Here is a 26,861-nt window from a genome sequence, read left to right as displayed (position 1 = left end):
GCCTCTGTTCTCATCCCCCTTGGCAGCCCTACTGACCTCCTCTCCCTTTGGTGGTCAGGTGCAGACTGGCAGCCATTTCTCCAGACTGCCCCTGGCTGGATGGAATTTTGGTCTGTCCTGGTAAGGGGCCAATTGGAAGGCGCTTCGCACCTTCTGATTGGCCCCTCCGCTTGTCAGTCCAGGGCCATGGGACCAATTGTTTCCCTTCCCCATCACGGACTGAGCCCACCCCAACACCCCTTACTGTTTTATTAAGAAGGAAAAGATGCTTATTTCTAGTCCAGAATTATTTCCAGGTGCCAGAATTTGAAAAATCTGAGTTTATATCGTGTTACACACCAATATAGCAGTGACTCTAGTTTCAGTGTTGCTCCTAATCTACACAGGAAGATTAACACTTAAAGAGAATTTGGGAGCATTAAGCCTACTTGTAAGGACAGTATGTATATATAAGGTAACATGATGGAATTATAATGAAAGTTTCTCTTTGAGCTGGTAGAGCGGACCACCAAGAAGAGGAGGAGGAAGCTGGTTTTCTGTACCTCACTTTTTACTACCTGAAGGAGCCTCAAAACAACTTACAATTGCTTACCCTTTCTCTCCTCACAAGATACTCTGTGAGGTATATGGATCTGAGAGAACTCTGAAACAACTATGACTGGCACAAGACCACCCATCTGGATGCATGTGGAGGAGTGGGAAATAAAACCCGGTTCTCCAGATTAGCGACCAATGCTCAACTGCAACGAGTTTATTTTTGAATAATATAACTATTCTAACTGGCACACAAAAAAACCACAGAAATGTTGAGATCCAGAAAAAGAACTTACTTCAATAGCTCATAGTTCTTTTCATTTAATCTCACAGCATTCTCTCGCCAGAATTTCTCAGATTTGTGAACAGGACTCCACTCTAGTCTTCCCGACTTAAGTTCTGAACTGTACTCATCAAAGGAGCTGCAAGGCAGGGAGAACACAAAGGAGGACTAAATCTGATGTTCATAAATGTAGTAACGAAACATGGTAGGATGAATGCAAACTGCAAAGCTCTAGTTAAGTCGGCAGATTTTACTTCCTTCATTTACACTCAACACCTTTTTCCCCAATGGGGACCCACAGCAACTTACGACATGCTCTTTTCTACCATTTTATTTAAACAACACTCGTGATGCGGGTTAGGCTGCATTGTGCATGACTGAGCTAAAGACGGCACGATTCCAAGGCAGAGTGGGATTTGAATCCGGACCTTCAAAATCCGGACCTTCAAAGGCCTCTAACCACATCACCACATTGGCTCTTGTCAGAATTTAAAGAGAGGAAGGTTCCAATGAAAGCAATTATGAACCTCAGTAAAAATCACTGCAAGTTGCATTTAGAACCATCATACTAAAGAACCAGCAGAACTTATAATATCCCAAGGCCTCAGTTAGCAGGTTGTACAGAAGTAAAATGGTGAGACAAAAATGATCTGCCTCAAATTTGAATTGGGCATCCTGAGATTTAACTCCCAAGTGACTCTACGAGCCATTAAGATCTACACTGGAGGACCTGCTTTGGGTGCTCTGCCCCCCCCCCCAAGTAAAAGCACAGAGAACTTGGAGGTTATTCCTGTGCTTGTCCACTTGGCAACCATTCAGTTCGGCTTGAGGCACTTGAGGCCACTGTGCTTTTCCAGAGCTTTTATGGGGGATAAGGCTGGGGCAGGGGCACCCTCCCTGCTCTCCTGTCTTGCTGATACTGGATTCGGGTCATACTGCTGAACGCTGGTTTCACAATAGAGCTGCAAATGTAAAGTGTGCACCAGATAGAAAATGCAGCAATCCAAGTTGTCCCTCATTAAATTAAAAGGGCAGAATCTCATTTGCGACAGTTTCCCCAATTAGCTTGTGTCATGAGGCTACTGGATACGCAACGCCCTGTAACAAATATTCCCATTAAACAAAACCCTTATTTGTCCAAGAAAAATAAATGCTTGAGCCTGTGCCTCTGGCTGGCAGGTGCTATTGAATTGTGTTGCACTGAAAAATCAGCTAGAACTCTAAAGTTAATAGTCAAGCAGGCTATTAACACGATCAACCTGGACATGTAACTGGTACCTCCTTGCTCTTCCTCTGTCAGAAATCCACCACACTAAGCAATCAGCACACCTGCACTTTCAAGTTGTTTGTCTGTTTCCGTGAAGGCTGGACACTATGAGCTTTACGTCCCTGCTTTAAGGAAAGGCCAGTAGCCCACCCCAAGCTCCCTGTCTAGATTCATATCAGTCTGGGAACTGAGACTGCCTTGGTTACCTTGACTGTGAAAAAGACATGGACTAGAAACCATGCTACTTCTTTGAGATCTCTCAGGGGCTTTGGATAGCACTAAAACTGTTATCGTGGGGGGGGGGGCACTTTTAAGATGCCCTATTCCTTTAAGGAGGAAGGTTCAAGAAGCTAGTCCTGGGTAATTACTATTTGACTCCAAGGGAATAAGCTGTTGGATTTCCATAGGGTTCAACTTTATCATCCACAGCTTTCAACATCTATATGAAGTCACAGGGTAAAGTTAGCAGGAAGCATGCAGTCCAGGGTCACCAGTATGCAGAGCACACCCAACTCTATTTCAACCTATCCAAACCATCCAGTGCTGGAATCAGAATGGAAGGTGAAATGCCCATAGATAGGATCATGTTGTTCTTAAAAAGTGAGGTTCACAGCTTGGGGCAATTCTGGGTCATCTGCTGGCTCCTGGACAGCCAGGCAACAGCAGTGGCCAAGGATACCTTTTCAGGTTTGACTGATTTGCCCACAAAAACCTCTTTTGAAAGACCAAATCCTGCTGTAGCCATTGATGCCTCAGCAATCTCTACATCATCAGGCTAATACTGGAGTAGCTCGAACCGCCCTGGCCTCCAATGGAGTGGGAACCAGAGATGGAGCTGATGGAACCGACTGCTTCTCGACTCGGGATGGAACCGAAGGAGGGACGGATGCGGTTGAGCGGACAGAAATGGGTCTGGGAGTATGGGCAGGAGCAGCAGTTGGCTCGGGTTCCGGTTTTGAAGGAGCTGCAGTTTGGGGGCCCAACAGGGCTTTTCCCCAAAGGGCTGCTTTAAGTCTAGCTGAGCGATCTGACCTTGCTTTTGGCGTGAAGCATTAGCAGAGGGTGCTGGCTCCAACGCTGTGTGCCTCTCCCCGGCACAAAAGACACATTTTGATCCCGCAGCAAAAGCAGTTTTTTTAAAGGGCCTTTGAAGCCATTGGAAGTACAGAGCTGAAACAGCGACTGTCCTTGGGGGTGGCAGTTTGGAACTGAGGGATAAGGGGGCGCTCTGCCTAGATCACCTGTCCGATCCGGCAGGAAACTGCATACACATGCAACATGGTGGGGCGGTAGCACCCCCGGTAGATTTCTGTGGCTGGCCTGCGTTTGCACAGTCCCAAGACTGTAAGTGAACAAATAGGCCATATCCCAATGATCAGTGGTCCTCAACCCCCGGTCCGGGGACTGGTTCGTGGATCTGTCGGTACCAGGCCGTGGCTCCTCCTCATCTTCTTCCCCAGCTGCTGCCCCTGCCACTCTGCCGCCAGCTCACCTTTGGTGTTCTCCAGCGGCTGCCATGGCTGAGGCTCCCCCTCAGCATAGCACTGCGCAGCTGCTGCTGGCAGCACCCCCCAGCGGGCGGCGGAAAGTCAGTGGGAAAGGAAGTAGAGCAGGGGCTCAGGTGGCAGCGACGATATCCCTCGGCAAAAGACTACCCCCCCCCATGGGCCACAGTAAAACTGTCAAGCATTGACCGGTCCCCAGTGATAAAAAGGTTGGGGACTGCTGCCAATGATGAAAGAACTGCATGGACTTCCTATTTATTTTTCCAGATCAGGTTAAAGGTTACAACCTTGAGAGCTGTAAATGTCATGGGCCCAGCCTACCTCAGAATCTACTCCCACACTGATTCTTGTTCCTCATGCAGAAATCACTCAGGGAGGCTCTGCTTAAGAGACCCAGATAAGCTTCACATGTAACATGACTTTCTTCACAGGTAACAAAGAGTTTCTAGCCCTGAGTGGATTGCTTGGCTCCATCTATATAGCTATTCCACTAATGAAGAAAGCCTGTTTTGCAGGGGTTTTAAAGTGAATATGATACATCAATAAGATTGTTGGCTGAGATTTTACTGAATTCATCTTTAATTATTATTGTGACTTCAACATTGTTTTAATGATGTTCAGATGGCAAAAATAGATTTGCTAGGATGGCTAAAAGCAATTTTTTATATGCCATTTAGAAGTTTTTAAAAAGAAGTAAAGAAATTAATTTGCACACAGATTCTGTTACTAAATATCACAGGTGAATTTACCTGAGGTCCTGAACACTCTCCCCGAGTTTCTCAAGCAGAAACTTTATATCCTCACTTATATCTTCATCATCATATTTCTGTTGCTCCAAGTTCTCCAGCTGCTTTAGAACTTTGCACTGGATCATGGCAAGAGCATACTCTTGGCGAGTTTCTCTTTCGGTAGACTTTTCGAGAAGATTCTGGGGAGACAAGAAGTAATAAAATGTCTTCATGAAAACCCTGACTACCAGCACTGAAGAAGACTGCCTACCTTCTCTGCACTGACCACAAGCAAAGGGCACTGAATTTTCCCAGTCACTTCCAACTAGCAAACTTTAAGATGGTCTATCAAAAGAAGATGTGCAAGTAGGTGGAAAGAGTCAAGACTGCATGGTGGACTGCAATTCAAGCAAAGGCAACTATCCTTCAAGTTCCTTTTTAAAAAAATATTTCAATTATCGAGGAGGCATGTTGTTAGGGCAATGGCATTCACTCCACCGTTTGTGGAGAGCCACATATGCAATTACCACCAACCAAAGGATCCACATTTACTTCCATCCCTGGCATGAAGTCTACACCTCAGGAAGGCTGGCTGAATTCCCCTCCTTTAAATGGCAGCTGCCAGAAGAATGGATATCACATGCCAAGCACATCTCACTGGGCAAGGGCCTTGCTCACTTTTTTGAAATGCGGAACAGAGCCTATGGAAATACGAAGTTATACTGAGCGACATGATTGGTCCATCCTGTTCAGAATCATCTATTGTGACTGTCAGAAACTCTCATAAGTCTCAGGAAGAGAAATGCCCATTCCTATACCTGCTCCCTGAGATCCTTTAACAGGAGGTGTGAGGGACTGAACTTGGCCTTTGCATACAAAATACGTGTTTCAATGCTGAGCTACACCCCCCCCCCTTATCTGGCTTTCCTTATATGGCAAAAGCATTTCTCCGAATAAAGGCTTTCCAGTCCATGCCTAGAACTCACCCGGAATGCTGCAAGGATGATCCTGGTTACTTTCTCTTTCACAGACTCCTGAAGAATGTCTGACAGGACTGGGACAATATTATAGCGCCGCAAATATTCACACATTTGAGGACTAAATGCCAACAGCCAGATAGAGAAAATCATCTGATACTGGAGTTGGAAACCACATTTGTTACTCAGCACGCCCATGATACTGGAAGGGGGGAAAGGGTCAAATGGAAACATCAGTCAGCAAAAGAGAACACCTTGCACCTGGGACCTCAAGCAACCATGTTCCCAGCATCCTCTTAAAATGCCACTTATCACCCCCCCCCAAGAAAATGCCACTTATCACCCCCCCCCTCCAAAAGACTAAAATATCACAACGGGTAAAGCTATTCTTTCTCTAAGACCATTTGGAAGCACATCAGTCATGAGGATTAGTTTACTGAATATTGAAACATCCACATCCAGACTCAGTGCACTTGTGAAAATGCTCCCTTACAATTCAGGAGTCAGACTCTAAAACAGAACCCAATGGTAGATGAACACTAATTCTACATTGTCATGGGAAGTGTTGGAAGATTTGAAAATTCAACACAAATTGCAGATTAAATAAGATGGTTCTATTTCAAGGTTTTATGTTGATGTGCTTTCAACACACAGGTAGTGGGAAAACAAAAGGTCTAAGAGCAACAACAAGCTCCTTTGTTGCATTCCAGTCTCATGTTAGAAAAGGTTTAGGATCCACAGTTTCCTCACATAACACATAATTTATCTGCTGAGCATATATGTCAATTGAATAACATATACTGTCTAATAAGCACCCAAGAATACAAGGTTATGGACCTATGACGGCAGTAGAAGTTGTATATGAGCTACAAACCATTCCTAAAACCATCATAGCTTTCAGTAATGGGGCTGTGCATTGTCTAGAGAAGCTACTGAAAGATCTGTTCAAGCCCTCTTGTTCCCATACAGAACTATTGCTAGGGATGACAGACACTCTGATGCTGGAATAACAAACATTCATTTGCCTGAAGGCGGCATCAGATCCCCAGGGGCTGAAAGAAAGGGGCAGAGCAATGGCTTTAGGATGATGCATGACTTGGGAAATCCAGGCAGGCAGGGGAACTTTACCAAACTAAATAAAATAAATAAGCACACCTAAGTTGTCACTTTTCTTCTGATGAACAAATACAAACCGTGGTTTGGGAGTCAGGAATGGAGAGTAAGCCCCAAATTGTTGTTGGTCTGTACCAGAGAATACTTGCCAGTCTGCAGTCATAGAAACAGCAGCACCCCTTTATCATGTCCACACAGCAACCTGCTTCACAGAGGGGCAAAGGCTGACCCAACCAACAACCAAGAAAGGCAGGACGCTATTCACTGACGTGGGCATTAATTCTAGGTAGCTTGTTTTATGTTTGTTTTTCCACTAGTCAATCCCATTATATTTGTCCTTTGCAGTAAATCGCTTGCTAGCTATTTGTGCTTCCTGCTTAGACATTTAGCAGAATGAAGTTCTTTTATCAGAAGGAACTGCCTTGCATAAATGGCTCCAGCCCACATAAATCCATAGACTGCTAAGCTATGCAAGCAGAGGGAGACCCAGAAGAAAGGGAAGGGTGGAATGACAGCCTGAAAGTGGGGCACACCTAAAAAGTGGATCAGAAACCATTTCTTCTACTACGATAACAGAAAAATTTCAAGAATGGGATCTCTCGGCTGGTGGATGTCACCCTAGATCTGATCCAAAAGGAGGGAAGAAGTCAAAACTGGTAAACAGTTTCCCACAATGCTTGCTTCCTCAGTATCGCAGAATAAGAGTTGGTTCTTATACGCCGCTTTTCTCTACCCGAAGAAGTCTCAAAGCAGCTTACAGTCACCTTCCCTTCCTCTCCCATGACGGACACCCTGTGAGGTTTATGAGGCTGAGAGAGCCCTGACATTACTGCTCAGTCAGAACAGCTTTATCAGTGCTGTGGTGAGCCCAAGGTCATCCAGCTGGCTGCATGCAGGGGGGCAGGAAATCAAGCCTGGCTCACCAGATCAGAAGTCCGCACACCTAACCACTACACCAAGCAGTAGCTCAGATGTCAGGCCAAGAAGCAGGTGGAAGGGAGTGAACTGACTGCTAGGGAAGACATAGATGATGACAACTGTAACACCCAGAAGGATAACACCCAGAATTCTCTGAGAGGCAAGAGTGCTACATTGGTTTAGGATATGCATATGCATGTGCTTCCGAGGACAAACAAACAAATCTGAAGCACCATCAGAAAACATTTTGTTCATACATTAGACATTCAACTTTTGCTGTGTGTCCTATACTCACCAATTCACCCCATCAGATTCTACCCATGCAAAACGGTATTCGTTGACCCGGAGCATCAGCTGCAGACAGCCAGCAACACACTGAACATATTGCGAACTCTAAATGAAAGATTATAATACACGGTAAGGACCCTTCATTGACCCTGCCATCCTGCCAAAAGAGAGAGCACAGTTAAGAGCCCTGCAGGCAGATGTCTATGTGTTCTTCATGGGAATAAAAAATGAATCCATCACTGCTAGTGCCTGATGTTTTGCCACGGCTGGATCCAGCAGCCACTGCAAGAAAGCACCCTCCATCTTGTTTACCAAGTCATGAAGTCAGGCCATTAATCAGCTTATTGATCGGTGCTCTAGCTTTGGCTGGTTGCAGACAGTGCTTCAAAAGACAGTTCCACAGCACGGCCGGAAGTGTATCTCCAAGGAAGTGTATCTCTCAGCACACTTTGGAGAAAGGCTGGCTCCTACAGGACACTCAGTGGACACTGGAAGTGCTCACCTGGACCAGGGCCTGCGTTAGAAACATAAGAAGTCTCAAAGAATTTTATCCGGCCTCCTGGTCCATAGAATCAATTAAGGTCCTTAGTGTCCTATAGTTAACATATCATTGTATATTTAACATTTTTGTTTTTGTATCTTATGTATTCTATTCTGTTTATGGCTGACCATTAATAAAGGCAGGGATGCCAAAAAGTGTCTGGTCAGTGTTAGCAAGGTTAATATGAATGTACACTTGGATTTTAATGAGGCTATAATTCAAGCTTTTGGTTTTAATTTTAATAAATATTAATTTCATTTTACAATACATTTTATCCTACAGAGGCCTGAGCACATTTTCCTTATTTTAACCTTTTTTTTGTGGGTGGGGGGTTCTTAGCTTGCATCAGGATATTTTCTCCTTTTTATTGTGGTCTCTAAGAATGTGGTACAATCCAAACACTTCAAAAAGCAGGATGAGATCCACGTTTGACTAATCTGATGGTATGTTTTTTCTGCTGGGATCCCCCCAGCTTTTTGCTAGCAAAAGATGGAAGGTGAACTCCTTCTGGCAACCAAAAAGAGAATGCCAGAAAATGTGGGACTCATAGGAAAGGATACACACAGGACAGGGGCTGCAGTGAGGAAGGAATGGGGGGGGGGATCTGTGGAAAAGCTGATAGGATCTAACCCTTTGTTCTCTCCAAATTCCCCATTTCCCTGGTCAATCTGTTTTATAAAAATGTAATGAAAAATTTACCACAGGAAAGGTGGAGGGGGGAAAAGGATTGTCTCCCTTACTGTCAGATATGGGCTCAGATTGGAAAGTGACACATATCTAGAGTGCACCTGTCTTCCCAATGATGCACATCAATCAGATGCAGAATCAGAATCATGCAGAGCTGGAAGAGACCACAAAGGTCCAACCAGTCCAGCTCCCCATCTCCTTAGGGACATAAAAATCACATACTCCTGACGGGTACTCATCTGATTTGTATATAAAATATATTCATTGTCGTCTCTAAAGTTTCAGTAGGCAAGTTGCCCCCTTTTCAAGATGCCTTGTTTTTACATAGTTAAACACAGCTATCACATCACCCCTTGCTCTCCTCCAAGCTACACACACCCAACTCTCTCAACCTTTCCTTGTAAGGCATGGATCCCAACCCCTCAACAATCCTAGCTGCACCTCTCTGAACACATTCAAACAATATCCTTCTTGAACAGCAGCACCCAGAACTCGACACAAGTCTCCACCAGACAACCCTTCCCTGACATTGGAGATGATCAAACTCTCCATCCCCTTTCCAAACAAATTCATGCAAGTCTCCATAGCCTGGAGGACCAGATGCTTCTATAAAATGGGCCTCAAGGTACATCACTAGAGATCCAAAAGCTGTATTGCAGCTAATAGGGACTCTGATACCTACAGCAGCTCTAAAGCAACATACACTAAGACAGGGGTAGTCAACCTGTGGTCCTCCAGATGTCTATGGACTACAATTCCCATGAGCCCCTGCAAGCATCTGCTGGCAGGGGATCATGGGAATTGTAGTCCATGGACATCTGGAGGACCACAGGTTGACTACCCCTGCACTAACACACGTCAGAGACAAGGCTACACTGGGTCCCTACAGAAGAGTTGGTTCTTATATGCCGCTTTTCTCTACCTGAAGGAGTCTCAAAGGAGCTTACATTCGCCTTCCCCTTCCTCTCCCCACAACAGACACCCTGTGAGGCAGGTGAGAAATCAAACCCGGCTCACCAGCTTAGAAGTCCACGTTCCTAACCACTGCACTAGTTTAATAGATGTTCTTGATTAACTAAAAAAGAAAGCTAATTGCTTACAATTTGTCTTACTTTTCCTGCAAGAATGCTGTAATTTGTTTTATCTATTGTTACTTGCTCCTTCAGTATGATTGGAGGGACGCGCTGAATGATCAAATAATAATATTACTAATGACCCATGACACACACATACAGGAGCCAAAAACTAATTATGCTGCTTCAGTTTGATTTGAATGCTTTTATTTCTTGGAGACATCTTGTGGCAACACTGAGTACTACAGTTTTGTATGAATGCAGCCTTGGTATTTTTAGCTTTCTAGAACTACTGATCCATAACTATTGCAGTAAGCATTTACCTGACAAGTGAATTCAGTGCTGAAAGAGAAGTTTTTACAAAATGCAAGATTTGTATAAACATGTTTCTTACATTCTTGGCATAACTTATAATATCCCCCCTCCTTTAACTAGAATGTGTTTTTTATCATCAGTCTTGCTTCTGCCACTCTCTTTAAGTCAGAACACATGATCTGCATTCTGATAAAAAGAAGCAATTTATATAAGACAAGTACAGGAAAAAGCTGTGCCCAGGCCAAAGACCTAAAAAAAAACCTGGATCTGTAATCTCATTCTCAGATAAGATCTGAAAGGAGAAGAAAAACATCATGTCCACATCCCTGATCTATGAAAATGCACACCAAACAAAATTTTAAATTTCACAAAGAGCAAAGCATATTTAAGTCCATAACCACATCCTTTTCACAAATGATTCTTCAAAATGCCATCAATGCCACATGTATGTAGTGCATGGTCAAAATTATAGCATTTCACTCATGAATGTCAACAAAAGCTTGTGAGCCAACAGCCTACAGCATGTGGCCAAGCTATGTATTTCTGACTGTTCATAAAAAGTTCAAGGGGATTGACCACAGTCCTTCAAGCAGATTTCACAATTTGGACACTCCCTACAACATATCCATTAATGCTTTCTCCATCCTCCTGGAAAGTTATGAGATTCTCAGTTTTCTCTCTCAACTTTCAAAGGCTATTTAATCCCAGTTCACGAGTTACTGGAGTGCCTAGGAATACCCATTTTCAACAGCACTCCAGCATACTATTCATATCAAACCCCACATTCCCTTTACCAGCTTGGAGTAGTGGTAAAAAGTGAAAGACTCTAATCTGGAGAACCAACTGTTCTTCTTCTTCCACTACTACAAAGGATTTCACACTGCAATCCATAATATACTCCTAAAGTCACGCTGAACTGTGGGACTTCTGAGTGAGCCTACTTATGAACTAGCATACTTATTTATTTTATTATATTTGTATACCGCCCTCCCCTAAGGCTCAGGCCAGTTCACATAGAACATAACATGAACAGTACATGGAACTTTGTTTCTTCATAACATATAAGTGAACTGCAACAATAACAATAGCAACAGTCTAATCCATAATAGTTTGAACAGGTCCATACCTAGTGCTAGGCTCTTGCCTTGCCTTAACCTGGGGAGCATACTGATTCTGCCTCCTGAGGGACTCAAGCAAAAAGCTACATCCCACCACAGGCAGAGTCTTCATGCGGCCCCATGGATCACCTGGGTCGTCCCCAAAACACCCACGTGTTTCTTGCTCAGACAGCTGGTTTCACAGCTTTAAGAGAAAGCCATTTGATTCACAGAGACCAATTCAATCTCAAATGCAAGACCTTCAAATATATAAAATGGCCCACAAACATATGTCAAAAGGAACTTATCAAAGTGTGTAAGATACTTACATCAGTTCCGGGTTCATTAGTACTTCCAATACCACGTAGTTTCTAGTATATAAAGGGAAAAGTTAGGTCCTAAAGATTGTCTGTGAAGTATACCAGAGAGACAATTCTACATGTATAATGCTACATACGCACACCCAGATACAAAAAAAGATGGAGCATTTTTGCCATCTATACCTAACAGTAGCACCATCTCAATAACCAGAATCACATAGCAAGTGGTCTACACAATATTTCCAAGCATGTTGACTTGACATAGGGACTCTGGATTAGTTAAAGGACACAGCCTGGAGTTGCACTGGGACTCAGCTCTGATAATGCATAATATGCTATTAGAAATGCTTCAGTAATCAAAGCAATGCAAATAATGATTGTCACATCATACCAGCATTTAGCCATTTCAATTTGAATTCAAAGCAATCATTCCAACAGGAAGGTCATCTCTATAAGTTCCATTCAGTTCAAGGGAGTTTGTCCAGGAGGCTTTCTCATGGAATGTGCCCTTGATGCTGCCATCCCAAGGACAGCTGCAGCCTTCTGAGCCAATGGGCTTCAGTGAACTTAGAATGGTGTGATTGTTTAGGATGGCACTGTTAAGGAGTTTAAATCCTAGCCGTCTGAATTGTAATAAGAAAAGAATGTACAAGGCTATTACAGTGTTATTATCTACCTGCGAACTCAGCTGGGTTTTAATCCAATTGAAGTAGTAATTTAAGTCACTGCCTTCCATCAGTTCTCTTCCCCAAGCTGCCAATTTAGCAATAATCCTGGCTGCCTGAAAGACAATGCAGAAAACAGAAACTTCAGCTTTGAACAGCCAGCGACACTCAAATGAAGAATCCTAATATACATTTCAACTAGAGAGCAACGTGAAAACAGACAATTGAGGTTTAGTTTTAAAACCTAAAACAAATGTTGAGGTTTAGTCCTCCATATTTTGGATACATTGGTTACCAGTTGAATTCCGGATCAAGTTCAAGGTTTTGGGATTGACCTTTAAGGCCAATTGCAGTCTGGGCCCAGCGTATCTTAGGGACCGCTTCTCGTTATGCGTCTTGCAGGGCCTTCTGCTATGAGTATTAATAGGTTGGAGAGCCCCGGCCCAAGCAGAATTCACCTGACCTGAACCAGGGCCAGGGCCTTTTCGGCCTTGGCCCTTGACTGGTGGGATGAGCTCCTAGAAGAGCTATGGGCCCTGCCGGAGCTGACCTTAGTTTTGCAGGGCCCGTAAGACTGAGATCTTTCACCGGGCTTTGGGCTTAGGCCAGGTTGAAGTTTAAGGAAGACCGTGGGTCCATCCTCTGTTACCCTCCAATGAAGTCACCATATCCTCCTGGGTTGCCAGTTGCTGGTGGGCAGCTGGGGGAGGGGTTTTTTTAGGGTGTTGGGTAGTTACAAGGGTTATTAGTTTTATATCTATCTTCCAAAATGTTTTCTGTAAACCGCCCAGAGCCGTAGGGAAGGGCGGTATAAAAATATGAATGAATGAATGAATGAATGAATGAATGAATGAATGAATGAATGAATGAATGAATGAATGAATGAATGAATGAATGAAACAAACAAACAAACAAATAAACAAACAAACAAATCTTAAGTTCTGGAAGGCATAAGGACAAATGTAGCTCCTTTTGGCTAGCCAGGTTCTCAAATGCCTCTCACAAAGCTGAGGTGCAAGAATGTGAAAAAAGAGAGAAACTGCATCAGTAAGAACTTTTAAAAAGCAAATGGTTTCTACAGCTGGAGTGGCATTCAAAAGCATGCAGTCAGGCCTTTAGAGAGGCTGGAGTCCTAGCACGGTTAATACAAAAGAAAAATAAAACCATTGGTTTACAGATATGAGTTTCTCCCAGCCCATCTGAGACACCACCTTTTTTTTCTCTTCAAACTATCAAATGAGAATGTAACTGCTTAATCCAAGCCTTCCAAGTCAGACAAACATCACTTCCAAAAGGTGCTCAGACTGGGACTTGGACCATTCTTTCCAGGCAGAGCCATAAATAGTGGGAAGTTACTGAAAAGGCTTCTCCTCTCTTCCCTTGGACACAAGCTGTGGATTCTTTGGATACAATCCTCAGTTACATTCTCAAGGACTGACAGGAGCAGCTTTACAGTTTTGCAGCACTGCCAACCAGACTCCCAGCACTGCTTTAATGCTCCACTCCCTTCCCTGGTGTAAGGAGCTGCCTTTCCAAAGTCTCCTGCCTCCTCCCAAATTCAGGATGCCTGGCCACTGGGAAGCTTACCATATGCACAGTGAAAAGATCTTGACGGTTCAGCATGGGAAGGAAGTAGGACCACGCGGTGTTCTTGCCTCGTTTTGCATAGTCAAAGAAAATGCTCACCCGTTGGTGATTTTCCTGGAAGGATCAGAAGACAGAAGTGTGCAACGGTTGCGAGAACATGGGAGCTTACCAAGTACTGCAAAGGGTTTCAAACTGATCAAGAAAATTAGGGAAAACAGCATAAATACAGGATTTATTTATTGAAGAAGTGCAAGGCAGGTGCTGGCACAAAAGCAACCGGCAGAACAACAGTCCCTGAAGAATGCCTGCCTGTCTAGCAGCAGAATTCATGGGGGAGAGGAAGATCTGGAGCTGGTCAGGGAAGGTCAGGGAAGACTATGCTTCTGACTCCTAGACAAGCAACCTATTGAGTCAGAGAAACTCAAATTAAATCAAGGAAATTATCTGCCTACTCTTCTTGGCATGGATTGACTGCAGTACTGGCGTACCATCTTCCATACTTACCTCTCAAGAAAAAGACAGGAAAACACAGAAGGGGGGGGTAGTCTGAAATTTGGAGAACCATTATGTATGATGACAGACTAGAGGGGCTTGTTTAACCTACAGAAAATACACCAAGCAATACTTGCTAAAGGTCTTAATGCTTATCAACCTGTCTTGACAAGGATGACGCAAAGCTCTCCTTGTCAATCATGAGCCATCCCAAAATAAATGGGGAAAGCCTGCTGCGGATGACAGCTAGGAATGACTGAAAGAAAGGATACATGCATGGGACAAGCATGGAATAAAACACTGGTCTACTTTGGGCTGCAGGTCTTAATCAAGTCACAGTGCAGGGGCCTGCATGCCCACCCCATGGCAGCAAACAGCAAGTGCTACAAGGGTTAACAGGCCCTATTGCCCTATTTGCAAGACTCCCGGAGCCTGCTGACAGGATGCTGGGGAAACAGGGCACTGGATTAAAGGGCCTTGGGGTGAGCCTGAAAGGTTTTCCTCTCTCCTGCCTCATGGTAGGATTCCTGCTCTTGGAAGATCCAAAGCCTAAACATCTGTGTTGGTATTCTCATCTAGAACAAAACCAACATGCTATATAGTTATCTGGGTATTAAAATCAGTCTATGCATGCTTTTATACTATCCAAGATTCTCCTGTTAATCAGCCTGATTCACATCACAAATTAAGTATCAGTAAATTTTAAGCAGTTTTTCACTATTCATAACAAAATTTAAATACATAAGATGAAAAAATAGTTTCCAAACAACAACTCATTTTCTCATATAGACATATACCTTTAGGTCAAGGGGAGTATTGCAAATTTGGTCAGGCATATTTCACATTTTATGCAAACATGTTTCAACATCCAGGAGAACCACATCTTTAAACGCGCAGCAAACTCTTAACCCTGGAGTCCCAACCGGCTCTGGGTACCCTCTGCACATTTGCCATGTGCTGATGTTAATTTCCCTTCCAAACAATAAGAACAATGTAAATTCAGAAGTCAATGCCATTGACTTCAAACTGACCAAATAAATTTATTTAGGACTGGAGTCAATGTAATTTATGTGAAGAAACATGACAACATATAGAAAACAGGAAGGCACAATCACACAATTAATTTACTAGTTCAGAGGACAGATTACTATTTAAAAACTGTCAGTCAGTCAATTGTGCTGCAAATCAACTAACTGGCGTAACAAACTATTACCTTTTAAGAAGTTCTGGAGCACAGCTAGTATGTCCTAATGAAGAGCCTGTGGAGCCCTCTGGGAGGCTCCAGAGTACATTAATTGACCTGGTGCAACTGTTGCCTCATAACAATGACCTTCTACTCCAGATATATGCCATGAAGGATTGTATAGTGTTCTTCCCATTTACAGTACTAGGAAATCATATTTAAGGGACTACAGCTCCTTCGACCTTAATATCAGTTCTATCTGTAGATAATTGCCCAACTCAAGAAGTATGGGGGTGGTTTTACAAACAGTGAGGAACAACTGCTCATGCCCCATGTTGCAAACTGCTGCTACCTTCCTCAACACAACTGCACTTGCGAATACCCTCCTACATGAAGTTGGGTCTGCAGGTTGATTTAAGTCTTTCGCCTATCACATCCTTACTGTATGAAATGGATAACTAGGGTTGGATCCAGCAGGTTTTTCATGCAACCTCACCTAATTCCTCTTAATGCTATGAACTCAATACTGCATGCTTTTAGTCTATGCCGGTCACATGATCTCCAATATGGCCTACTTGGTGGTCTCAGGGGACCCTTCTCCCTTTTTCAACAGCCAAAATGCTGGTTGGAGCCAACAGTAGTTTTGAATTCTTACCTAGATTTTGAAACAGCATACAACTATAGGTAAAGGTAAAGGTATCCCCCTGTGCAAGCACCGGGTCATGTCTGACCCTTGGGGTGACGCCCTCCAGCGTTTTCATGGCAGACTCAATACGGGGTGGTTTGCCAGTGCCTTCCCCAGTCATTACCATTTACCCCCCAGCAAGCTGGGTACTCATTTTACCGACCTCGGAAGGATGGAAGGCTGAGTCGACCTTGAGCCGGCTGCTGGGATCGAACTCCCAGCCTCATGGGCAAAGCTTTCAGACGGCTGCCTTACCACTCTGCGCCACAAGAGGCTCATATATACAACTATAGAACAACATAAAATAGTCAAATAAAACATAATTGTAGAGGGGAGGAGGTTTAGACCCGTCAAATGAAACAAAACATATGGCCAGAAGTAGCAAGAATTTTATGAAAATACCTACAAATCTAACTCCATTGCAAAATAGAGGCTTTACAGGGAGTTTTTAATGATCAATGGAATTCAACCTTAAAAACCTTCCAACAAAGCATTGTGATTATATTGAATATTAATGCCGTCAGTTGCTCCTGCGATTTTTCCAGATTTCCACAGCAGAAGGCTCCTTTAAAGGAACAGGCATACAGAGAGTGCTCATTCAGAGCATCTTATGCCCTATAAAACACCTGGGACCTGATTATCATCAGTAATTTGAACTGTCCCCAGAATTTAACAGGAGACCAGTACAGCTCCTTGAAGACAAGTATAGCAGGTTCCTCCAACTAGTTTGTATCATCATCCACGAAGCTAAATTCTGGACGAGAAAAAGTTCCTGAACAAAGGCTACCCTGTGTGAAGTACATTACAGCAATCAAAGCTAAAGACTACAATAAGCACGTATAATGGGAGGCAGGTCAGGTCATTCATTTGTTCCCATAATCAATGCACTTCCACAATCCATTTAGAATTAAGATTCCTGGGGCAAATGGATACTTAGATTATCACAGCATGTGACTATTATTATACATCATATCATATTAATGGTATAATAACCTACAAAATATTAAAGTTTGGTCTTGAAAAGTTTGTGGTATTTGAAATTAGTATTCTGTTCAATGGGTCATAACTTCTAACATGAATATATACACAAAATTTTAAGGCTGATTAATTTATTAGCAATTTGAGCCATTCTTATTTGTAGTTGTAAGTTTAAACTTACCGTATTTGCCGGCGTATAAGACGACTGGGCGTATAAGACGACCCCCCCAACATTTCCACTCAAAATATAGAGTTTGTTACATTACATTACAGTACTATGGGCAGCTATGCCAATCCCAACTGAAGTGCACCCGGCGTATAAGATGACCCCCCACTTGGAGGCATATTTTTCAGGGGGAAAAAGTAGTCTTCACCGATTATATTGCTGGTATATTCGCCATGTTTTTTGTATGTGGGCCAACAGTAAAATACAGATCCATATACAAGATGATGTGGAAGTAGAAGCCAGCAGCAGCTGTTCACAAAAAGTTTAATCCACTGCTGCTATGCAACATCCAGAAACTTCAGCAGAGAGCACAATCCCATTAAAATCAAATAAGGCTGCTTGCCAGGTAGCATCCAGCCTTTTAAGACAACATTAAGCAGAGAGCAAGTGAAAAACCACCTACGTTGAAATAAGACACCTACATATCAAGAGTTAAATGTTAAAAAGGTTAATTAACTTACCTGCAGCATATCATCAACCATAGTTAAAATGTACTGAACTGTCTGTTCCTTGGAGATATGAGTCATCAGGTTTATGAATGTTTTAGCACACTAGAAAAAAGTATTTCAAGAAATTAAAGTATTAGCAACTGTTTTCATTCTCATTTTACCATACAATTTTGAAAACACAGGCAGCACAGAAAACATTTTTTAAAATCTGAACTTGACAGCAGCATTTATTTACTGCATTTTTACCCCACTTTTCTACTGCAATATCATGCAAGGCATTTCACAAGCAAAACTATATAAGGGGCAAAGCACTAAAAAGATACCATCTCCATAACAAACAAACAAAAAAACATACTCTAACCACATAATAAGAAAACACCCAGGTCAAGAACAGCATCGATAAGAATTTTAAAACAGGCTATGGTTAGGAAACGGCAGCAGTTTAAAATTCATTCCAGGAATTAAGAATCAGTTTCTGGAATTTATACAAAAAGTGATGCATCTAACCATTCTTATGGGATTTTCAGTAACTGATGGTCACAACAGAACAAGTTTTTCCCCAAAATCTGCTAGGTCTCTCAGTGCAGACCCACCACCTAAACTCAGATCCTGGGAAGGTTCATACTTGAGAATATGATCCTTCAGTTGCTTTGGACATGGGTCATTCAGGGTTTTAAGCATCAAAATATTTTAAAACCTTAAGTATTGTCCTTCAGTACAAGTATGGAATATAGTGGGAACTTCCTTCCAAACACATAATTACTCTGCACACTCCACTGATTTGATTAGTTGTTGAGGTGGAATGTATACTGAGTAGCAACAACAGCTGCTTGATTTATACACGCTGGGTGGGTGATGAGGAAGAGAACCAAAGAACATGCAGTGTTGAATTCATGTGCTGCAGACTAAAGATAAGACATTTTACAGAACCAGAGTCTGATTGATGGAATAGTGTGGCCATTTAGCAAGTGACAGCATTAATGTTTTGTTTCATTCATAAAGGAAAAGTAGCTAGGAGACAATTCCCAAGGCAGCTCTGCCTGTGGAATGCCTCCAATGAAACTAAATAAGCAGGTTGCTTCCTAAGTGGACCAGCATGAGAAAGAAAGTTAGGGTAATTCCTTGTATTTATGGTGAGCTACCGTGGCTATTTCTCATCCACTTTTCACAGGAAAGTGAAGTACGAAAGAGACAAGAGCACACACTTCTGTGAAACAGGTTGCTTCCAAACTTACAGCCCCGGAGACAGCGAGGCAACCCTGCCATGACAATGTGTAATGACCATGGACAAACTTCTGGATTGAAAATAGCCACAGCTTGGTGCCAGCTTGATGTAGCAGTTAGGAGTGTGGACATTATAACCTGGCAAGCCGGGTTTGATTCCCCACTGCCCCATATATAATCTGGCGAGCCCAAGGTCACCCAGTTGGTTGCATGTGGGGGAGTGGGTAATCAAACTTGGCTCGCCAGATTAGAAGTTGGCGCTCCTAACCACTACACCAAGAAGCTTCAGTCAATTTCATATAAAGTTCCTCAGTTAGGATCTTCACTACTCCAAACTAACGTACTAACAGTGCAATCCTATGAACAGCGATTCCCACTGAAACCAATTAGGCTGAAGTGATAACTCTACATAAGATAGCACCTTAAAAATTCTTCCTCAGTGAATCAAAGGTGAAACTGATGGTGGCTCCCTTAGGCACACTGGGTCAGACACTTGTAAGGGACAAAGACAATCTCACATCTGTCAGTCACTCTCTAACTCAAGAGTAGTCAAACTGCGGCCCTCCAGATGTCCATGAACTACAATTCCCATGAACCCCTGCCAGCGATCGTTGGCAGGGGCCCATGGGAAATGTAGTCCATGGACATCTGGAGGGCCGCAGTTTGACTACCCCTGCTCTAACTGATGTAAATGTTTTATGTCCGTAAAGAACCTTGCTGACAGCAGACAGGAAGGGCAGATGGTGATGGCAGACAGGGCAGGAAATTGCAGGAAACTGTATGACCATGCACAAAAACAATCATCTTTGATGCACTACTGAGAACTTTCGCTAACTGTCTGAATGCAAATGAAGTTTGTCAAATAGACAGCGCTGCTGACTGCAACTTGCAGACAACTTGTAAACCTCTAGGAGGGGGCTCTGAGCTGGAGCTCTGCCCAGGTATGATGGAAGTATACCAAGGTGCTATCTGTACAGTATCTGTACGAACCAATTAATACAAGCCGGAGTTAATGACTTTTTTGTGTTTCTAGATAAATCTTATATGTATTCGTGTTTATGTCTGTAGCCAATGATGCTTCTTCACTATGTTTCACTTCACACCAATACACAAAGCCAGCTGTAATCTTGCTCTGAGGTTAAGTGCTTAATTAGCCTGTTTGGTGTAGTGGTTAGGAGTGCGGACTTCTAATCTGGCATGCCGGGTTCGATTCTGCGCTCCCCCACATGCAACCAGCTGGGTGACCTTGGGCTCGCCACAGCACTGATAAAGCTGTTCTGACTGAGCAGTGATATCAGGGCTCTCTCAGCCTCACCCACCCCACAGGGTGTCTGTTGTGGGGAGAGGAAAGGGAAGGCGACTGTAAGCCGCTTTGAGCCTCCTTCGGGTAGGGAAAAGCGGCATATAAGAACCAACTCTTCTTCTTCTTCTTCTTCTTAATTTGTATGATGTTGCCTGGATTTTACCCCTAGTTCATAAAGAAACACACATTAAAATCTCTCATAATGACTCAAACTCATCACAAGACAGCTCTGACATCACCTGACTTAGATGCAAACTTGTAACCCCCAGACAAAAACTTCTAAAATACTGAACTTCTACAACAGGAATCTCCTTGCGAGGGATGCTAAATTACCTGGTGGCCTTCAGTTTGTAACAACTCCTGTTTCTCTTCTGGGCTTCTTTTCTTTTCAAATTTCTGAATAAAGTCACAGTCATCAGCTGAAATCATCTGACCCCTAGAACAAAAACATGCAACTAAGATAACTTTGTTTATTATGGTGATCCTTTTTTTATGAGTACAACGCCCTTCTAAAAATCAATATAGCATTCTGTACTGTACAAAAATCAACAGATTTACATTTTGCTAAAAGAAAAGACTTTTTGCAAAGGGAAAAATGACAAAAACAATGTATGTGACTAGCTGAAATTCCGCCACTTGGCTTTCACAGCACAGTGGAGATTCAAACCAAGATCTCCATGATCCTAACCTGATTCTCTAACCATGGCCCTCCACTGGATTCTGTATGGTGGTTGTTGTGGAGAAGTAGCAAGAAGTCAGACCTGCCACTGATTGCTGCAGAGCCTGGCCCCAATGTGTCCTCTCTCAGAAGCCAAAACAGGCTTTGACCAAGCTCAACCATGCCCCTGCCTTTTACTGACGGAAACCAAGGATTGAAGATTAATAATAATGTTGTAATTGCCGAACAACCTCCATAATAGCCATTGAAAGGGCATACATCTTTTTAATGCTACAGGTGCTGCTTCTATGTTTAGAGGAGAAAACCCTCCTCCATGTATTTTTTAAAGGTTTCCGAGTTTTTTTCCCTGCAAACCTTATTCAAATTTGTAGAAAAATCTCTCATATGATCCTGGCTCCAGTCTCTAGACTTAAGTATACACAGATTTGGTCATGTTGAGAATTATGGTAGATCTGTTGATAGCACATGTTGATAAGTCCTATATAATGGGACTTTATAACATTAAAAGCTGCAAAATAAATGTAGGCTTGATATGTAAACACTGCATGTATTTCAATCTTTCAAAAGTTTCATATTTTCTATGGAACTCTACCACCCCACCCATCCCCCGTCCATTGTTCAAATGTAAGGGTACTTAAATCCAGGTAGTGGAGCTGTGAATCAGACAGTCCGATCTTTCTACACACCTGTAAAAAGCCCTAGGTTTACAGAAAAAGGTGAAAGCTAAAAATAAAAGGGGTGCTGGTTGCCATCAAAAAAGAAGCCACATGCTCCACTGCAAACACACATATAATGATGTATTGATATTAAATATAATATATCTCCCATCACTGTTGAACCTTAGCCAACCCTTGAGTAGAAAGGTTTCTCCCTTGCCTTCTTGCTCTCTCCTTAGCTCTCTCCTAAGGCTGCAGAGAAAGAGGAATAAAACTGCCACCATCCCACTGTGGCAAACCTGTTGTTGCCATGGTAATAGTAAAAGTTTACTTTGTTCTCTGTAACCAGCTTACTTTCCTCCTGGCAAGCACCTGGGTGCAAAAGTTACAGAGAAGTGATGGTACTTAGAGAAGACGGGCCATTTACTTCCACCTCCCACTCCTGGCACAAGCCCTGTCCTGCAGCATATCTATCCTTCAGCCTCTGAGGCAGCAGCTGTTACAGCAGCTACCAACCCCAAGCCCTACCAGGCAACATTCCTGCCAACAAAGTGGGCATCACATTGAACAGTGCACGGAAGACCCACAGGCAGCATGTCAAAGAGTCGAATGGGGCCCTTGAGCCACTGAATGAATATCACTGATCTAGACAATATAGACAATACAGCCATCATAGGGAGATCCATGTTTTCATTTGCTATATCAATTTCTTTAAAAAGGTTACCACATGCGTTTGGAATAATAAGGTGTTTATGAGTTTGAAGTCTCTGACATCTACTTCAAGATTTCCTTGATTTTCATGTGACGTTCTTAGCCCACAGAATTTAGACCATTTGCTGTCTGTTTCTGTGAAATATTTGTTTGGTATCTTCTGGTTTCAAAGTCCCCTTGTCCTTGGAAGTACTGATGCTTCTGCAAGGTCTTGCATAAAGCTTAGAAAGATTTTTTTACCATTGAGAAGCCCCTGAAACCTTCAGGCTTTGAGAAACTCCAGAAGCAGCACGATCATGCAGAATATGATTGGGAAGCATAGCTGTATACATCCCCATCTAGGGCCCCTCCCCTTTCCATCCCCTTGAGGCTCACCACTGGCCATTTTGGAAGGGGTGGGTGGGACAACATGGCCAGGTATGTCATATCATCACCTGATGTTTAACACATTTTAAAATATATTAAAATAATTAATTCCAGACCATTCAGGAAACCCTTCCAGGGCCATCAAGAAACCCTGGTTGAGAAAGCCTGCTCTAGAGCTTAGGGGAAATGTGTGTGTGCTTTAAAGCAATTCCATATCTCACATAAGCAATGACCAACCCTCATGGCCAGAAACCATGCCACCACTTGGGATGTGTTACATATATTACTTAAGACACACCTGACTAGCAGCATACGGTGCACATTTTCTTAGACACAAAACAAAGTCTTTAAAAAAAACAAAGCCCAAGATACTATTTCATTCCATTTTTCTCTGCCAAGTTAGAAAGCTATTCTAGAGGTTAATGAACCAGTACTGCTCAGCTGTGGGGAGAAATAACAAGAAGTAGTTAGGCATTCAACTGGAAACCTGCAATAAATTTCTGAAATAAATTCTGAACAAAGTTTCTTGAAGTCTTGTCTTTTATTGGAGAAATACACATTCGTTTCAATCATACAATCTTCATCAGTGCAAAAAACTCACTAAAGACAAGTCTTTCTATGTACTGACATTCATAGTAGTCAATACCTTAATTTAGATAGATATTCTTAATGACTCAAGATCTTTAGAGTCCCAGAACATGGATTGCTTTGTGATCAGGAGACTCCCAGAATTTATTGTTGACCATTATATGGGAATCTCTTGTTGTTTATATCTAGAATTGTGTATATCTTTTATTTCACAGGGAAGAAACATAAGACGTTAAATAATGTTATTTAGGAATTAACGTGGCCATCTTTCCAGTTACAGTAAGATGGAGGTACAGAATGACAATGCTACAGTAGAAAGAAGCAGCCGTTACAATCCTCAGTGCGGCTATTTTTTAAAAAAAGAAAAAGAACTTTTGCACTTCCTAAGTGACACAGCAGCTTATGATTCAGTTTTCCTTTTTCTTACACACTTCCTTGCCGTACATGTAGTTCCTCTTCTGTGCAAAGGGCCGCTTTGGTGGTGGAAAGTGCTGTCAAGTCACTGCCACTACATAGTGCCCCGAGGACTTTTTAAAGCAAAAGACATTCAGAGGTGGTTTGCCACTGCCTGCTTTTGCATCGTGACCCTGGACTTCCTTGACAGTCTCCCATCCAAATACTAATCAGTGCTGCCCATGCTTAGCTGCTGAGATCTGAGAAGATCAGGCTACTCTAGGTTGCCCAGGTCAGGACCACTTACTGCTCTGAAACTGTCTGTCTTATCAGAATTTATCTCTTTATTTACCTTAATATAAGGGGTTATTTTTTAAGCAGCATTGAAACCATGCAATTTTGTCTGCACTTAGGCTAATATAACCCTACAGCAGTCACAAAAAATATGCAGGATTTTAGAAATATATTTTCTACTTCTGCAATTCCCACAAAAAGTGTATTGTACTTATATATTCTAAACTCGGTAGGTTTGAACACCCCATAGCTAAATCCTCTCCTTTATAAACTACAGAAGATAAAATGTATATTTTTATTTTACTGGAGACTACTAAAAACAAAGGTCTAAGAGCAGATGAAGCAGTTCCAAATTCTGGAAGGAAAAAAAGGACTAGAAAAGAACTTGTGGAGTGATGGAAACCTTAACATAAGGATTTCTTATTAATAGAGAGGGAAACCACTATTTATGGATTGCTGTGTGATTTTCTAAAGGACTGTTCACACAAAAACTGAGAGCAAGAGGCTGAAGGTTCCAAGTCTGTCCCATTTATGCGGTTGGGGGTGGAGAAACAGGGCAGAAGCAAATCCTTAGAAGCAAGACCGTGCCCTTGGACCACTCACTGAGTACATCTAAATTCTATGCTAGGCCTCAATCATCATCCTGTCCATTTTCAAGTGACATATGAACAAAAAGAAAGAAAAGAATGACAAAGGCATCGAAGGTTTCCAAACTGTTTGCATTTGGATCCCATGAAATCAGTCCATTACAGAGCATGTCAAATGCACAACACCATATAATCCAAAACATGCTGACCCAGAAGTAAGTTCAAAGTAAACATGCTATCCCAGTAAGTGTGTGAAAAATTGCAATTATAATCTACTCAAGTGCTGGATTTCCCAGGTAAACTTTTAACAATTTTCTTACATTTTAAATAGAATTTTCCACTGTATACAAGTTGCTGTTCTAAAAAGTTCCATCTTGCCTTAACAATCCGTTTCCACTGACTCAGGATTTTTCCAGTTCTCAGAACAAAATGAAAGACTGACTTCAGACATTTTGCACAAAGATTAACAATGGTAACAAGCCTTGCAGCCTACAGAAAAGCATGGTAGCAACTTGACATTACTTACTGAAGATAAGACTGCCAAATGACTTTGTTAGCCCGAACTTCAGCAGCTTTTGCAGCAACAATGTTGGTGGGGACAGCAGCATCTACAGCTCCCCGGATATCCATTTTGATTTTGATTCAGAGCCTGTAAAACCAGCAAAGGTAAACAATATCAATTTTCTGAAGTACTGGATAAGGCTTCAGACAGTCCACTTTCATTAAAATCCTGCTTCATCCCATTGAAATCAACAGTTTAGATTCTACAATTTGTGGTTGACACAATAAGGCTCCAGAGCTCTCCAACATAAAAACAAAAACTTCCACTAGACTTAGAGGGACATGGAAGCGTAAAATGCTGTATGCTTCTTTTCAGATATTGCAACAAGTATCTCACTCATCTGCCATCATTTAAAGGGCTTTTAAAAACACACCCGAAAACTGTATCTCACAAGCTTGATTTGATCAAGCTTGGTACATGCATTCTTAATGTACAGAAGAAAATGCTTGCCATTTTCCCCCTTTATTTCAATCCAGTAGGACATGGAGCAATGTTCTTTGGAATGGTATTCCAGGAACAATTCTTTCTTCCCTTTTCTTTCTTTTTCTGCCCAGGTAAAATCATTCAGGCAGGTGGTCCCCAATGGGCAAACTGTTTAACTATTGTAGCTTCTCTAACAGTGAATCTAAAAGAATGATTCAAAACATTGTCAGTCCCTCTATTGTTTTTATTTTATAGTAGTCTTATTTTTATTTTTTCAAATAAGTTAATTTGAATAATTCATTTTAGAAAAGCAACTAATTTACAGTTGTTATTGTGTAACATGCCTTTCTCAGCAAGCGCTATTCCCCATGGAGCACTACTTCAAAGAAAAAGAATTAAGTTCCTCTTTTTAAAAAATGCATCAGATAGATGCTACACACAACAACAGATCCCTAGCTCCACATTTTAGAATGTGAACTAGTTGCCAAATATTAGTGAAATTGTTGGGCAAAATTCAAATCACTTTTCAGGGAAAGGGTTTCCTGTGTAAGTTATTTTTATGGCTGTCGTTGCAGATACAATTCAGCTAAGATGCTATTAGAATCATAGAATAGAATCATAGAACTGGAAGGGGCTGCACAGGCCATCCAGCCATACCCTCTGCTTAATGCAGGATTAGCCTAAAGCATCCATGATAAGTATCTGTCCAGCCACTGCTTGAAGACTGAGGGGAGACTCCACCTCCTTAGGCAGTCGATTCCATTGTTGAACCGCTCTGAAAAATTTTCTTGATATCTAGCCAATATTGTTCTCCACACATAGTTTAAACTCATTATTGCGAGTCCTATTCTCTGCTCTCCTCTCTAAGTGACAATCTTTCAAATAAAGACAGGAAACTTGTCCCCTCTCAAATTCGTCTTCTCCTGACTGAATATTCCCAAGTGCCTCAGCCTTTCCACATAGGGCTTGTCCCCAGGCCCCAGATCATTTTCATCACTCTCCTCTGAACCCTCTCAATTTTGTCCATGTCCTTTTTGGAGTGAGGCCTCCAGAACTGCACACAGTACTCCAGGTAAGGTCTGACCAATGTGGTATACCGTGGAACTATGACATCTTTTAATTTTGATACGATGCCCCTGTTTATACAGCCCAATACTGCATTTG

The 26,861-nt window shown here is 42.3% G+C and overlaps 1 protein-coding gene across 2 annotated transcripts in view; it reads right to left on the bottom strand.

Annotated features, from left to right (window-relative positions):
• ATP6V1H (ATPase H+ transporting V1 subunit H) overlaps positions 1 to 26,861 on the bottom strand; it is a 45,572-nt gene that overhangs the window by 16,921 nt on the left and 1,790 nt on the right. For both annotated transcript variants that reach the window (XM_077352419.1, XM_077352418.1), the window contains exons 2-11: positions 25,239 to 25,361; positions 20,772 to 20,874; positions 17,924 to 18,013; positions 13,899 to 14,012; positions 12,323 to 12,427; positions 11,656 to 11,697; positions 7,621 to 7,718; positions 5,304 to 5,496; positions 4,339 to 4,517; positions 831 to 956 (exon numbers count right to left, since the gene is read on the bottom strand). In XM_077352419.1, coding sequence (XP_077208534.1) covers positions 831 to 956; positions 4,339 to 4,517; positions 5,304 to 5,496; positions 7,621 to 7,718; positions 11,656 to 11,697; positions 12,323 to 12,427; positions 13,899 to 14,012; positions 17,924 to 18,013; positions 20,772 to 20,874; positions 25,239 to 25,342 — 1,154 coding nt within the window. In that variant the 5' untranslated portion in view covers positions 25,343 to 25,361. The remainder of the gene's footprint in view (positions 1 to 830; positions 957 to 4,338; positions 4,518 to 5,303; positions 5,497 to 7,620; positions 7,719 to 11,655; positions 11,698 to 12,322; positions 12,428 to 13,898; positions 14,013 to 17,923; positions 18,014 to 20,771; positions 20,875 to 25,238; positions 25,362 to 26,861) is intronic.

This window comes from Paroedura picta, chromosome 9 (genome assembly GCF_049243985.1).
Source record: "Paroedura picta isolate Pp20150507F chromosome 9, Ppicta_v3.0, whole genome shotgun sequence".
In the NCBI taxonomy this organism is placed as follows: Eukaryota; Metazoa; Chordata; class Lepidosauria; order Squamata; family Gekkonidae; genus Paroedura; species Paroedura picta.
The sequence above is the reverse complement of the archived record's forward strand: the minus strand, read 5'-3'. Positions and strand labels throughout refer to the sequence as shown.